The sequence below is a fragment of the Sphaerodactylus townsendi genome, linkage group LG13 (genome assembly GCF_021028975.2).
Source record: "Sphaerodactylus townsendi isolate TG3544 linkage group LG13, MPM_Stown_v2.3, whole genome shotgun sequence".
NCBI lineage: Eukaryota > Metazoa > Chordata > Lepidosauria > Squamata > Sphaerodactylidae > Sphaerodactylus > Sphaerodactylus townsendi.
In genome coordinates this window covers 4,422,399-4,438,015 of record NC_059437.1, presented here as the reverse complement: position 1 = coordinate 4,438,015, position 15,617 = coordinate 4,422,399, and the positions used below count along the sequence as shown (strand labels likewise).

The following is a 15,617-nucleotide window of genomic DNA, read 5'->3' as shown; positions in this document are numbered from 1 at the left end:
CCGATTAGCCCAGCACTCCCACACATGCCAGCTGGGTGACCTGGGGCTAGTCACAGTTCTTTGGAGCTCTCTCAGCCCCACCTACCTCACAGGGTGTTTGTTGTGAGGAGGGAAGGGCAAGGAGATATAAATCCAAATTCTTCTTCTTCTTCTTCTTTGATGATCACAAGGGCTTTTAAAAACGTTACATTTCTTGTATCATATTAGACCTATCAAAATAATGATAGATCTAATCAGAGGCGTGGGGAAGGGAACCAGACCCCGGGGCAAAACGGCACCCAGGCGTTGAGAGAGAGAGAGGGGTGGGTGGGGGGGTGGGTGTTTGGAGTGGGCAGGGGGAGAAAATTATCAGTTCCAAAACATGGTCCTCTTCTTCAGCAAAGTGTGTGATCCAGAGAATTGCTTTGCCTCTTTCATTTGGGGGGGATTATTTTTGGAAAGGGTAGACCCAAAAGCATAACAAAGAGACAGCAATATTTATTGATATAACAGCGATTTAAAGGGCTTGAATAAAGCCAGCAGGCTTGCAACTACCAGGTGCGATGAGATGTGTGCCTTTAAGAGTGAGTGGATGGGCAGAGTTAACAGAACCAGGAAAAGCAGTTTGTACCTGGGAGGAACCGGAGAGTTCTATGTTCCATGCAGCAAGCAACGGTATTCCTGTGTGTAGTAGAAAGAGAAATGCAGGGAGAGATCCTTTAAATCACAACCCCACTGCACGTGAAGAGCCCCCCCCCCCCAAAAAAGCCCATGTATACCCGGCCTCTTCATTGTTAGCCGATAGTTGACCTCCGAGTCCATTTCATCATCCCGCCAGCATGATGCTGGCAGTAGGGGATGATGGGAGCTGGGTAGTCCATAACATCCGGGAGGGCCAATTTGACACCCATGGAGCCCTAAAGCGAACGGTACCATTTCACCGAATACACGCAAGCCTCGTTTTGTGGTCAGTCATTGACCCATAAATATGTCCCGGCCACCTTTAGGTAAGTTTTACGGGTTCTGAAGATTAAAGGCTAACCCAAAAAAAGCTCTTCTGCCACAACAAACAAATTGGTTTTTTTAGTACAAGGCTCTTTTCTGGTTTTGCTGCAGGACTGTAAATTTGGGATACAAGAAAGGCTCCAGAGAAAAGACATGGGATATCCCCCAAAAGTCCTTCCTTCCTTGATAGATAATCTAACCTGTTCTCTTTCTTCTTCCAACAACTGAGTCGACCACCTGCTTCCTCATTATGACCTGCTCCAGCAGTGCCCCGTGTGTTTCCTTCCCACATGCCAATACGATTCAGTGGGTGGCAGAAGCAACAGAGTGAGCCGCCAAGCAGACCTAATAATACAGCAGGCCTCTGGAACCATCGTACAGATTGTCCTCAACAACAAACATAAGCATGGACGAGGTAAAGAGGCACCTTTGATACTTATCTGAAGTGGCTTCGGCCTGCTGCCAGGTGTGAGGAAGGACTTCCAACAAAGTTCACACGCCTCGACAGCTCCCACCCTTATAGCACAATGAAGATGATGATACTGACACTAGCCAGTAGACATCCAAATCTGATCACCGAGGTTTTTTTTTAAAAGAACTTCAAAAATATTCATGGAGGAACACACAAGAACCTCAACTTCACACATTCATAAAAGGGTGAGAAGGCCAGGCATATCAGATCCTGCAGGCGGGAAACTGTTTCTAGGGCACGTCTGTAACCTGTGCCCTCTGCTACCCCCCAATCGGTAACATCCATTCCACTTCCACACTGGCATCACGCACTCCGCAAGGCACGTGCCCCTTCTCCTGGAAGCCACGCCTACTGCCGGGCTAGTGGCTTCTGGGATGGTCTTCGGAAATTCCCGTATTTGGGAGAAGTGACTTGCTGGAGGGGAAATCGAGAACATACCCTCTGCCTCCACTGAAACTGCCATTTCCTCCGTGTGAACTGAGCTCTTCCGCCTGGAGATTGGTTGTAATTCAGGGAAATCTCCAGGCCCCATATGGTGGATCTCCCCTAACCTTAGAATTATACTCCAGGGACTACAATTCCTGACGCAGCCCCCGCCCGCTGGCCAAGTGCGCTGGTGGGGCCGACAATTGTAGTCCATAACATCTGGAGTGCCAAAGGTTCGCCACCACTGCTATATGCAATCTTTGAGCTTCCTGAACCTTTTCAGGGGCAAGGAGCATGAGTCTCCCCTCGTGTTACCTTTTTCCAACAAAGACAAATATCATTTTAAGAGTGGTAATGGGCCCCACTGAGGCCCCACCCCTCCCCAAACCCTGCCCTCCCCAGGCTCCGCCCACAGATCATCAGGAATTTCGCAACCGGAGTTGACAAGCCTGGAAGCCGCAGTGCACACATACACCACCAACTAACATTGTTGTGCTTAACTTCAATTGAAGCGGTTCTCCATCTCTTGAAAGCAAGCAAGATTTGCCTGACATGGTGTAGTGCGGTAAAGAGCCGCAGACTCTAATCGGAGACCAGGTTTGATTCTCGCTTCCTCCGTGATAGAGGGACTCTATTCTGAAAAAAACCAGATGATCTCTTTGGCCATTCCAGTCACCGCTTTGTTCAGAACTTCATTCTCGACCCCCCACTTTCTTAAAAGCGGTGGGATCCAAAAATTCGTAAAATTTCGTGAACAGGTTCCTGCATGGTGGTGGGATTCAAAATAGGCGTGAGCCAATACCGGCTGGGCTGGGCAATTTACAAGCTGGGCATGCGGGCCGGCATCTCGGGCTGGCTGTGGCAAGGATCGAGCCACTGCGCCGGGTCCCATGCTGGGAAACGTAATGCACGCCGCGTGCACCTCCTGCTGGGGACTGCTCCAAGTTTCGTGCACGCTACTGCTGAGAGGAGGGACGCGATCCAGGTAAAAAATCACGTGCGGCAAAACCTACCAACTAGTAACCCCTCCTTACAATCATACACACAAATGGGAAATAATAAGTGCAACCTACTCGGAAACCTGAGAACCTGGCGATCCGCTGATCCCACCTCTGCTTTCGGTAAGGTGTTCCGTTAAGTTTATGCGGAGAGGAAGGGAAGGCAAGTAAGTCACTTTGAGAAGCCTTTTGATAGAGAAAAGCAGGGTATCCAAGCAACCCTTGTTCTTCTCCAATATGGTGTAAATGTATAAGGATGGATGTACATCCACCCACCCACCCCCTCATATGACAAATGAGTATACTGTGTATACAGCAGCCCCATTGCCCTGAAAGGGAAGATTTGCCATTATGGTGCGGTGGTTAAGAGCGGTAGGCTCTAATCTGGAGATCCAGGACCGTGATTCCCGCCTTCCTCTGCAACGAAAATGCGGTGGACTCTCATCTGGAAGTACCTGATTTGGTTCCCACTCTGCCTTCCATTCAGCCTGCTGTTGATGATTTTCCGCAGTTCGTCCAAAACTCTCTCGGTCCCACCTACCTTACAAGGCGTCTGTTGTGGGAAGAGGAAGGGAAGGCGAGTGCAAGCCATTTGGAGAAGCCTTGCGACATCGAAAAGCAGGGTACAAAACCAACCCTTCTTCCCCAGTCGAGTACCAATGTTTAAAGATGTATGCACACACACGTATATGATATATTCATGGCATGTGTATACTGCAGACCCATTGCCTGAAGTGTGCGCAGGATTTCTAGCCAGTGATGGCATGAATCATGCCCAAAGCTGGTAGAGGACCAGAGACGCCCCCTTGAGCTTGGGAGTTTGGGGGGGGGGGGCAAATTTTGTGGAGGGGAGGAAACTCAGTGAGGATACAATGTCAGGCCATCTGCCCTCCAAAGCTGACATTTCCACACAGGGAACGGAGTTGTGTAACTGGGGATTAGCTGAAGATCTCCAGTCCCTGCCTAGAGGTTGATCGCCCTTGAAAGGAGGAGGAGGAGTTTTGGATTTATATCCCCTCTTTCTCTCCTGCAGGAGACTCAAAGGGGCTTACAATCTCCTTTGCCCTTCCCCCCCTCACACAACAAACACCCTTGTGAGGTAGGGTGGGCTGAGAGAGCTCCCCAGAAGCCGCGGATCTTCTCCAAGGTCACCCAGTTGGCTGGCGGTGGTGGGAGTAAGCAAGATAATTCAGGTTCTCGTGATAAGCCTCATTAGCTTCAGGGCGGCAGAGCTGGGAATCAAACCCGGTTCCTCCAGATTAGATACGCAAGCTCTTAACCTCCTACGCCACTGGTTGCTGGTTCTGGGTTGGGAAACTACTAGAAATTTGAGGGTGGAGTCTCGGGATGGTATGATTTGGGGAGAGGCCTCAGGAGGATATGCCGTACACTCTCTCCTCAAAATTAACCATTTTATCCAAGGGAATTGATCTCTGTCTTTGGATCAGTTGTGATTCCTGGAGATCTCCAGGCCTGCCCCACCTGGAATTTGACAATCCAAACCTTAGCTGAGACCCAAACCACACTAAAAACGATCTAACATAGAATTGCAGGTTTGCACCAAAGCAACTGTCTATATGTAGAAGCTCAAAATGTAGGCCCCCAAGTTTTGAAGGGAGGGGATGCAGTATGACAGGGGTGGGCAATTATTTTTCCATGTAACATTTCCAAGAAACAGAAAATATTGTGGGAGGGCCGGGCCGGTCAGTAGGGGTTTAGGCGAATCTTCGGCAGAAGTCCGGCAGCCAAGGCAAACCGGCTTCATGGGTTTTCAAAGATCGCCTTTCGCCCTGTAGCGTTTGGTGAGGCATTGCTAGCGAAGTCACAGCCGCGCATAAGGCAACCGGCTTCTGCAGGGTTTCTAGCAGTGCCTCGCCGCCAGTATGGCAGCAGGCATAGGCTTTCAAGAGATAGCCGGCAGCCAAGGCAACCGGGCTCTGCCGCAACCGCTAGTAAAGGCCTCTCTGTGCTCGCCCTGTAGCAAGGTAGGGGCCAGTCAGGATCATCTGGCTAAGGTCGTACGGGCACCGTGGGCCATATATAATGCCCAGGTCTGCAGTATGGTATAGATCTCGGAAGCTAAGCAGGGTCAGTACTTGGAAGGGAGACCACCAAGGAAGGCTCTGCGGGGGAAGGCAGTAGCAAGTCACCTCTGCTTCTCACTTTCCTTGAAAGCTGCAACTTGGGCACTTGACACACGTACAGACATTTAAAAGCCTTTGATTTATGGTCAACTAAACTTCCAAGGCATTAACTCACTGAAGGAAGGCTGGCTTTATTATGCACCTGGAAATTCAATCGCGGAAATAAAGCATTTGGCTCAGGGCGGGCGTACATGTTTCATGTTAGATCCCCGTCCCCACTGCCGTGTTTCCAACCCCTTGTTCACAAGCAGCTAACACCATCAAAGCCATTTCTGAACCGATTTGCTTCGAGTTAGCCTAAATAAAGGTCCCCAGAAATGAATAGCACATTTCCCAATGCAGCAGGACCACAATAGGGGGCATGCATTCGGAGAAGACTGTGTGCTTCTCGGCCAACAAAGTGAGCGGGAGTTTTTTTCAGATGGAAGAAAGAATTGCTGACACACGGGCTTTTTTCTTTCTGGCAAGTTGTGTGCAAAAGTAACAGCAAGGTACCATTACATTAACTCACTGGGATGAACTTCAAACAGGTCATGGGCAGGAACCCCGTAGGACTCTCAAGCTTCAAATGGCTTTGCAAAAAGTTGCAGCTCGAAACAATGGAAAATGACCAATGGGAATTCCTTTATCCAGATCCCACATTTCCAGACATTTACCCAGCCGGTGATTGCTCTGTTCAGATTTCTCCCACCCCCACCTAATTTCCCCACTCTGCTGGCGATATGCAAGTTGTGTTTTTTTTTTCTTAACAGGAGGAGTAGAAAAGAAAGCCGGTATACTGTACTTTAAAAAAATAAATGTAATTAAATATATACACATACAGAACAAGATATCAACCACACATCAGTACAAATAAAATGACCATATTGTAACTTCACATCCAATATGTTTATAAGCTTCACCTCATACCAATGTTATGCAGTAACGAAAATCAAAAAACACACACAGCAACAAAAGGGGAGGGAGAGAGAAAAATGTGTGTGTTTGTGTTCTTTTCCCTCAAAGGACACTTTACAAATTCATTTATTTAAAAATCCACTGAAATAAGAATTCAATATCTCATTCAGAATTTTCATATAAGACCATTAAATAATTCTTTAACAAGCTATGCTCTTAAAATTCCATTAAATAAATGATGAAGCTGTCCAAATCATCTTAAATTCGTTTTCTCTTTTTCCTCCCCTGAATTAATCTAATCATACTTATTGCTAAATTTCAAAGCGACCTAGGACCGGCGTATGAACCTTGGCACTCCAGAGGATAATATGAGTTCGCCAGCTCTCATCACCGCCGCCTGCCAGCATGGCGGGCTGACAACGTATGGCCATGCTGCCAAGGGCTGATGGGAATTGTAGTCCATAGCAAATGGAGTGCCAAAGCCAGCATGGCAAATTGGCCATGCTGCCAGGGGCTGATGGGAATTGTAGTCCATAGCATCTGGAGTGCCAAAGGTTTGCCACCACTGACCTAGGATATTCCTTAGTTTCTCACGCCACCTATCTAAGGAAATCATTTCAGTGTTTTTCCAGCCTGGTATAGAGGTTAAGGTACCACATTTGGATCTGGGAACCTGTCCCATTCCAGCACATTCCCAAGCTCGTTCGCCATGGAAGAATTCGATGGTGATCTTGAGCCAGTCACACAACTCAACCAAGGCCTGGTGATTGGGTATCAAAACCCTACGCATTGTGTCGTTTATGGTTGCCGAGGGGTTCAGGAGGCTGAAGGAAGATGCAAGACACATCCGGTTCACAAACTTGTTCTGTGTGTGGTGCATTGGATTCAACTTTTTTGTCTCCTTTGATATGCTTTTCCTTTTCTTTTCAGTGATACCATGTTTCCCCGAAAATAAGACAGTATCTTAATTAATTTTTGCTCCCCAAGATGCGCTATGTTCATTTTTTCAGGGATGTCTTATTTTTTCCGCCTCCCACAGCTTGCATTGCTCTGGTCGACGGGGCGGCATAAGCTTCCAAACAAAAACTTTGCTAATACGTCCACTTCACTTTTCGGGATGTTTTATATTTAGCACTTCAGCAAAACCTCTACGACGTCTTACTCTCTGGGGATGTCTCTTATATTCAGGGAAACAGGGTAATTTTGCTCATTTTTTTTCTTATAGTATGTGTCTCCAATGGAAAAACCTACTCACATGGGGAATCCTGGCATCCCAACCTCCGGTCCTATGGGATCGTGGAGTGTGTCTTGTGCATGTGCAACGTGACCAAGCAAGAGTGTAAAAAAATCAACTGCCCAGATCGATATCCCTGTAAGCAGCCAAAGAAGATTGAAGGGAAGTGCTGTAAAGTTTGCATGGGTAAGCTTGGCTTCTAGCTTGGTGTCTCATGGAATTGCCAGCTCTGGGTTGGACATTTATGGTGCCGTAGTGATTCTCCATCCCTGCATCCACGGTTTGCTTGAAGGGTTTCCCCCCGGACATTACATGGTGCCTCTTGGAAGTGTCCACCAATTTTGCTAACCTTTCTTTCCTGTGTCAAAATTCATGATTTTTACCTTGAGCCAGCTCAAACGCACCAACAAATCCAACAACCACCTTTATTTACATTTAAAATAGGAAGTTCTGAGTAGATGGTTCTTATATCTCCAGATGTTAGGATTACAATTCATCATCTCCACCCTCGTCCAGTCCTCGCAACAGGGGAGCCAAGTAGGTAGGGCTGGATGGGAATTCCGTAGTCCATGTAAACATCTGAGTGCCAAAGGTTCGGCACACCACGCAGGTTCTAGAGCATTGCCTAGACATTTTTGGAAAAATACAAATCAAGAGTACATCCAAAGCGCAGACAGGAAGACTGTATAGAGCAGTATACATTACTTAGGAAAAGTCGCCCACTGTCACTTGTAAAAGAAATTTTGCTACTTTTTCCAAGAGCATACCATTATCTGTGTTGCTTAACAGAAACTCAACAGAGCAGTCAGAGTCACTTTCCAGATTTGTCTGAAGGGCCAGCCTGGGAGAGAAACTCCTAATGCCCAAGAGCATATCCTCGACGAGTCACACGACAAATAATGCTGAGCAAGAGTCTCCACTCCTGGATTCTTCACAGTGTGGGACAAAAACCCCGATCCTGGAGAGACGGGATGGATAAGCACCTTGTAATTTTAATGATGGAAGGTATTGGATCTGGCTTCTTGTAGATGATCCATCTCCTGTTGGGGTTCAGTTAATAATTCAAGATATTTGGCTATGTGCCCCTGTTCCGGTATTATTCCTTTATCACAGAGAGGGTGAGCATACGATTTATTTGGCTTGCCCCAACAAGATATATGCGGTATTCCTGTTCTAGAAGTCTACTCTTAAGATCTCGAAAATCTCTCTGGGTGTCAGCATACAGAGATCTTCCAGTAATAAACCTATTGAGTAGTAAATTTCTTGACCTGAGAGAAGTTGATACCATTCGAGTAATGGCAATATTCAAGCGCCAATAGTGTATATTAAACTGCGCACATCAGAGTTAAAACATAATTTGATCCAATACTTGAATGTATTTCATCATGCCAGTTACAGCAATATATATATAGTTTCCCTCATTTTACTTTTCAACGAAATACCATCATGCCAGTTACAGCAATATAGTTTCCCCATTTGTTTTAATTTTCAACGAGCTGTCTTCAAAGACAAAAACACATGCATATGAGAATCAGTCATGATGTACTTTTCAGGCTGAAAAGGCACCCAGCGGCAGAGCAACGGCAGAGCAAATATCCCGGGGAAACCTTCAGCAAATGACTGCAGGGATAGAGAATCGCTGCAGCACCACAAAATATCAGGTGGAGGAAACTGACAACAGCTTTAACGGTTGGGTGGGAAAAACAAGACATCTCCTCAGCTTGGCACAACAAGAGGAGATGAGTTGTCGATGGCTTGGGGAAAAATGGTTGGTAGTTTTGCAGCCTTAAAACAGGACGTCTCGAGCTGGAAATGAAGGGCGTCCCGAGGACATCTGGTATGAGCAGCGTGGGAGTTCCTCCCCAACATTCCTCTTTTTTGCATCCTCAGGATGTCTTTAATATTTGTGCAGAGCATAATCAGCCAAAGTGTCTGTTCCATCTTCACCCAGTGAGTTCCATGGCTGAGGGTGGATTTGAATCCAGATCTCCCAGGTCCTAATCTGACACACTAACCCAATAAATCTCCTCCATTGGCTGATTTCATGAGTCATACAACTATTACTCGAACAAGGACAGGTTGCTTCATTTGAGATGCAGATTTCTTGCAGATTTGAGATGCAGATTTCTTGAAGGACAGGCTAAAGGGTTTTCCCCCCACATAAGAACATAAGAACAAGCCAGCTGAATCAGAGTCCATCTAGTCCAGCTCTCAAGCACCGAAAATCGTGTTCTCTTTGGGAGCCTGGCTACGCAGGAGGTGAAAGCAATGCACTTAAGAACATAAGGAAGAGCCTGCTGGGATCAGAACGTGAGTCCATCCAGTCCTGCTACCTCGCAGTGGGCCTCACCAGGTGCCTTTTGGGAGCCTCACAGGCAGAATGTGGTGAAAGCAATGGCCTTAAGAACATAAGGAAGAGCCTGCGCTGGATCAGAGACCAGTCCATCTACAGCTCTGCTAATGAAAATTCCACCAGGTGCTCGGCTCACGCGGCAATGGCGCTACCAGCCTTGGGCGAACATACAGAGCCCTGCTGATCGCGACCGAGTCCATCTAGTCCAGCCTCTGCTACCGCAGTGGCCCAAATTCAGGTGCTCTTTTGGGAGCTCACATGCAGCAGGATGCAGCCAAATGGCCCGGCCAACATATGCAGATTGGATCAGACCAGAGTCCATCAGTCCAGCCTGCTACCGCGCCCACCAGGTGCTCTCGTGGTTTCACACGGTGATGTGGAAAGCAATGGCCTTTTAAGAACATAAGAAGAGCCTTGCTGGATCAGACCAGAGTCCATCTAGTCCAGCTCTCTGCTACTCGCAGTGGCCCACCAGGTGCCTTTGGGAGCTTGCCATGCAGTGGATGTGAAAGCTGGGGAATGGCCTTTAAGAAGCGGCGCGAAGAGCCTGCTGGATCGTGACCAGAGTCCACCCTGAATCAGCCTCGCCACTTCCGCAGTAGGCTCACCAAGCCTTTGGGAGCTCACATGCAGGATGAAAGTTAAACGGCCCTGGGCCAGCTAAGGGGAAGAGCCTGCTGGATCGTAGGACCAGAGTCCATCTTAGGGGCCCCAGCTCTCTGCCACCGCAGTGGCCCCACCAGGTGCCTTTGGGAGCTCACATGCAGGAAGTGTGAAAGCAATGGCCTGCCTCTCGCCGCTGTTGCTCCCTCGAAAGCACCCTGGCTATTCATAAAGGCATTTGCAATCTCAGATCAAGGAGGATCAAGATTGGTAGCCATAAATCGACTCCTCCTCCATCAATCTGTCCCAGCCCCTTTGAAAGCTCTCCAGGTGAGTGGCCCCCACTGTGACTATGGATTGATTTGAAGAGGATATGAATTTTTGAGGGGGGGTTTTCTGGTTGGTGAGATTTTGATGGACCTTTTTTTTTGGCCCAGGCTGAATTAGGGATGTCCTTCTAAATGCAAAATCTGTTTTAAAATCACCCTTTCGGAGCTGTTCAGAAATGTACAAAAATGGCAGACAAAATGGTCAGGCTTAACTGTGCTACAAAAGGTTGCAGCAGCATGTGCTATACGCATTTTAAGTCACTGCGGAATGGCTCAAAGTGAACCCATCCTTCCATCTGAGGGTGGTAAAATGAATACCCAGCTTGCTGGGGATAAAGTGTAGACAACTGAAGAAGGCAATGGCTAACTACCCTGTGAACACAGACTGCCTAGCAAATGCCATGATGCGATGTCACTGCATGGATCAGTAATGACCCAGTGATTGCACCTGTACCTTTACCTATTATGGTTCCCATCAGAATCTCTTTTATAGACAGTCATGCTGTAGGCAGGTGTCAGCCATGGTTTGTCAGATAATCTGAGGTCAGGGCGGGTGGCAGGCACAAGTCGGCCCAGGCAGTCCAAGGTCAGGTAGTCCAGGTAGGCAGGCTAGGAACGGAGATTCAAGGCGTGGAACAGAGAACCAGGTCAGTGGAGCTTGCCAGAGAAAACGCATTCATTGCACCCAGGCAGAGTAAAACCCAAGACTGGGTTTATATAGGAGGCCCTTGCTAAAGAGGCAATGATCCTGCAAGGACTCAGTCCTCCTCTGATGTTGCTGTTTCTAGCTCGCACAGTTTTTTGCCACATTGAGCTGCAATGCAGGCACTTCTCCTTTTAATACAAAGCTGCTGCTTTTACCTCCTTCGTGCAGCTGGCCTGTCACTTGGCTCATCTGGGGCTGCTAAAGGCTCTCCCAGCTGCGCTGCATCTGGCTCCACCTCGCTGGCAGGGAAAGGCTTGGCCCTGTTATTTTCCTCTCCTCCCAAGGAGCCAGCTCCTGGTCTGTGGTGCCATCTGGCTCTCCATCAGATTCCTCATCTCCCAGGGACTGGCTCATGACACAGACTATATATTCATTTTAGCACCAAGAGATTCCAAATCTGAGAGCCCTCGTTCTGAACGCATCACCTTCTTTTGCAGAAGAAACTGAAAATCAGAACCTTGACCACAAAGATTATTTTTGTGGCGAAGAAACCCTTCCTGTCTACGAAGCCGTTTATGCAGAGGATGGAGAAATCATCCGAAAGATAGCAGTGAAGACAGAGAAGCCACCACAGGTAGAAATCCACACGTGGACCATTAGGAAAGGTGAGTGATGGCCTAGTTTAACATGATATATTTAAAGGTCTTAACGGGCTGATCAAGAAAGGGGAAGGGAGGTCCAGTCACTATGGATAGAAGCCGTCACTGCCCTCAACCATAGGCCTGATGGAACGAGTCTGTCTTATAAGCCCTGTGGGAATGTGCAAGATCCCATAGGGCCCCGGTCTCATTCAACAGAATGGCTCTACCAGGCCTGGACCACTTGTTGGGAAGGCTCTGGGTCTGTTCAAGGGCAGCCAGATAGCCTTCAGACCAGGGACCACCAGCAAATTATTGTTCACTGAGCAAAGTGGCGTAGAGCAGCAGTGGCATAGGAGGTTAAGAGCTGTGCCGCCTGAGCTGTGGAGGCTTATCTGGGGAATTCAGATTAGCCTGTGCACTCCCACACACGCCAGCTGGGTGACCTTGGGCTAGTCACAGCTTCTTGGAGCTCTCTCAGCCCCACCTACCTCACAGGGTGTTTGTAGTGAGGGGGGAAGGGCAAGGAGATTGTCAGCCCCTTTGAGTCTCCTGCAGGAGAGAAAGGGGGGATATCAATCCAAACTCTTCTTCTTGTTATTATTATTTAGGCTGCGCATAACAGACCAGAGTTAGAAAAGATGCTTAACAAGAGAACTTGAAAACCAGTAATGTGTTCATGAGCAGTATAGAATTGGAAACCGAAAAGGAATAGAGAGTTCTTATTTCATTTTTTTTTCTGCTTCTGAAACAAGACTAGGTACTTCATAACTCCTAAGCTCATGGAAAAATTTAGAAGAGATTTTCGGAAACATCTCGAGCAATGTAATCCTAATTGTTTTGCTGCAGGGGTCCTAAGTCATTTTGAAAGAGAGAAACTGCCCAAGACTGAGTTCAACGAACTTCCTAACTTCAAGCAAATCACAAGGACCACTCTGAGTAAGTCAAGCTTTTTACTCAGATTTTTTCCTAGGTGTTTCTATCTACAGGCCAATCCTTTCCTGAGAATAAGAGTAGATTTGCATACAATTTTGAGTAGCTTTTTGATGGGTGGGAGAAATAAGTCACTCTCTCCTCAAACGCTTTGGGTTTTTTGTCCTTTCTGAACGAAAAATAAGGAGACAGGGTTTTTAAAGATGTCCCCAGATTAGCCCTATCAAGAAAATCCCACAGCTGGGAATCAGCTATAGTCCTCATTTGATGGATGTGAATGAAGGGTCAGGCTAGAAGTGGTCTCACTTGCTGTGGAGAGAATGGAAAGTGAAAGTGGGGCTTGAGGAAATACATCCGTGCAAAAAATCTTGCTGCCACAGACATCCCACCCCCCACCCACCCCGGCCAGCAGACCCCTTGTGCATAATGGGTCATCAAGTCACTTCTGACGTATGGAGACCCTATGAATTAATGACCTCCAGCCCTCTGGAATTGTTATATATGTCAATAAACATACATGTACCCTTAATGTTTGCCCTGTTGGGACAAACAGCCAATAAACATACAGGTACAGGTTTCCCTATGTTTGCCCTCTTTTTTTGGTGGCCAATAGCAGCTTCCAGGGTCATTTCAGTTTAGGAAATTGATGTGGGGGGAATCTTTACCCCCGCCCCTAATTGCCCCAAGTCCTGATGGGAATCACATTTTTGCATTCCTGATTTTTGGATGCATCCGCTGGGAGCTGCACTCACCAAAAATCGTAGCTATGGTTTTGCATGACGTGTGAAGACAGATATCCTGGCTTAATCCTGATTCCAGAGCGCTGCCCTCGCCACAGGAGACCAGCCAGGTATTCAGAGAAAGAGTAAACGACTAACCTTGGTCAAGGAAAACTGAGATTTCAATAGTCATCGACAAGCCAAATTCGGGTTTTACAAGCTAACTTTAGTTCCAAGAAATGGTGGTATCTTAAGGTGACTGAACAGAGCCATTGTGTTGAAAGTGATTTTAGTGGATATTAAAGTGTTAGGTCTATAGTTAGGATAGGGGCGGAGCGAGGGGGAACTGCGCCCAGGGCACACGTGCGCCCCGCACCCCTGCCACACCCCCTTCATGCCCTGGCCACGCCCCTGCACAGGAGTGTGGGTGCTACGCCACTGAGTTAGGGTTATTTCTGTGCTGGGCAATTCACACATGCAAGACATGGCCTGAAGTTCAGGTGACCAACTGATGTGCACAGAAGAATCAACAAGGCCTCGGGGCTTGTTTGGATCTCTCGGGAAGGATATGACAGCATGGAATCTTCTCACCAAACCTTTCAGAATCACGTGGGGCTTGCAAGAGGTACCGTGTTTCCCCGAAAATAAGACAGTGTCTTATATAAAATTTTGCTCCCAAAGATGCGCTATGTCTTATTTTCAGGGGATGTCTTATTTTTCTGCGTTCTGTTCGCCAGGCATGCTTCCAAACAAAAACTTTGCTACGTCTTACTTTCGGGGGATGCCTTATATTTCGCACTTCAGCAAAACCTCTACTACGTCTTATTTTCTGGGGATGTCTTATATTCGGGGAAACAGGGTAGCCATTCCTGCTCCCCGTCTTCGGTGACGTTTCTCATGAAACTGTTCTGTGTGTTTGTTTTTAGGTCAGTGGAAAATATTCAGCGAGGGAGAAGCTCAGATCAGCCACATGTGCAGAAGCAGAGTGTGTCGGACTGAACTGGAGGATTTGGTCAAAGTTTTGTATCTCGAGAAGTCGGAAAAGGACCACTGTTAAGGGGGTGGGAGACCCAAAGGAAACCGGCGACGGCATGGATCTGCAGCTAGACGGCGGGCACCTTGGGCTCGTGCCGCCGGTGCCCTGAAAGCCAAACTTCTCACGCGTGTCAATATTCATCTCGTGCCCAGCGCAACTTGCTGCTTTATGCGTAGATTTGTGCCCGCCCTGACGACGTCTCTTCAAAGGGCTCTGGGTCACCGGCAGAAGTGGACAGGAGGCCTTTAGCTTCACGTAGAGTTCCGTTGCTTTACAGAGTTGAACATGGATAATTTGTGGCAAGCTGAACAGTACAGTGAAAGTTTCATCCGCAAGCAGGCGCGGGGAAAGACCACAACTTTTATACTGACGGAAAGTCTCAAAAGAACTCATCTTGGTTTCCAAGCTGGGGAAGCAAACACAAGGTCATAGGTGTTGGTGAGTCTGAAGATGCAAAGCTAGACTGCAGACCAACTAGCACTTAAACCAGGGCCTACTGTAATGGCGGATACTAACGCAAACACGGCCAGAGTGTCAGACCCCGGGTCCGTAAATCGTAGAAACCGTAGACTCGTTCTGTAATCTTTATTAGGCACCTGAAGTTGAGCATCCGCAAAGACGTTTCTGAGAAGCTCACGCAAACACGCTGCCTATATCCCCTGACGCTCCTCATCCCCGTAGCCAACCGGCTCTGCTCTTCCCTTAGAACAAAGCAACGGCAAAGCTGGGAACCGTTCACGCCTGATAAGAGACTGAGTTTCCGGGCTCCAAGGCCACGCCAGCGGAGCCAGACACCTGCAGAGGAGAAAGACTCGCAGATCTCTTACAAAAGTCCACCACCCCCAAATCCCAAGCTCAGACCTGAGACAAATTCAAAGCTCAGGCCTTTAGGACAGTGATGGCGAACCTTTTCGAGACCCAAGTGCCCAAATTGCAACCCAGAACCCACTTATTTATCGCAAAGGGCCAACACGGCAATTTAACCTGAATACTGAGGTTTTAGTTTAGAAGAAACAGTTGGCTCTGAGGCGCATGTTACTCGGGAGTAAGCTTGGTTAAACAACCGTGCAACCAGTGGTGGGATCCAAAAATTTTAGTAACAGGTTCCCTCGCCAGGTATGTGTTACTCAGGAGTAAGCTTGATGGTAGTCGGTGGCTTTGCTTTGAAGTAACTGTGCAACGTTTCACATGAGTGAATCACAACC

General features: G+C 47.8%; 1 protein-coding gene across 1 annotated transcript in view; it reads left to right on the top strand.

Moving 5' to 3' along the window:
* LOC125442925 (chordin-like protein 1) overlaps window positions 1–15,415 on the top strand; it is a 37,959-nt gene extending 22,544 nt beyond the window's left edge. Inside the window, exons 5-9 of the mRNA XM_048514712.1 lie at window positions 1,214–1,399; window positions 7,147–7,341; window positions 11,584–11,751; window positions 12,574–12,663; window positions 14,303–15,415. Coding sequence (XP_048370669.1) covers window positions 1,214–1,399; window positions 7,147–7,341; window positions 11,584–11,751; window positions 12,574–12,663; window positions 14,303–14,433 — 770 coding nt within the window. The 3' untranslated portion in view covers window positions 14,434–15,415. The remainder of the gene's footprint in view (window positions 1–1,213; window positions 1,400–7,146; window positions 7,342–11,583; window positions 11,752–12,573; window positions 12,664–14,302) is intronic.
* The last annotated feature ends 202 nt before the right edge of the window (window positions 15,416–15,617 follow it).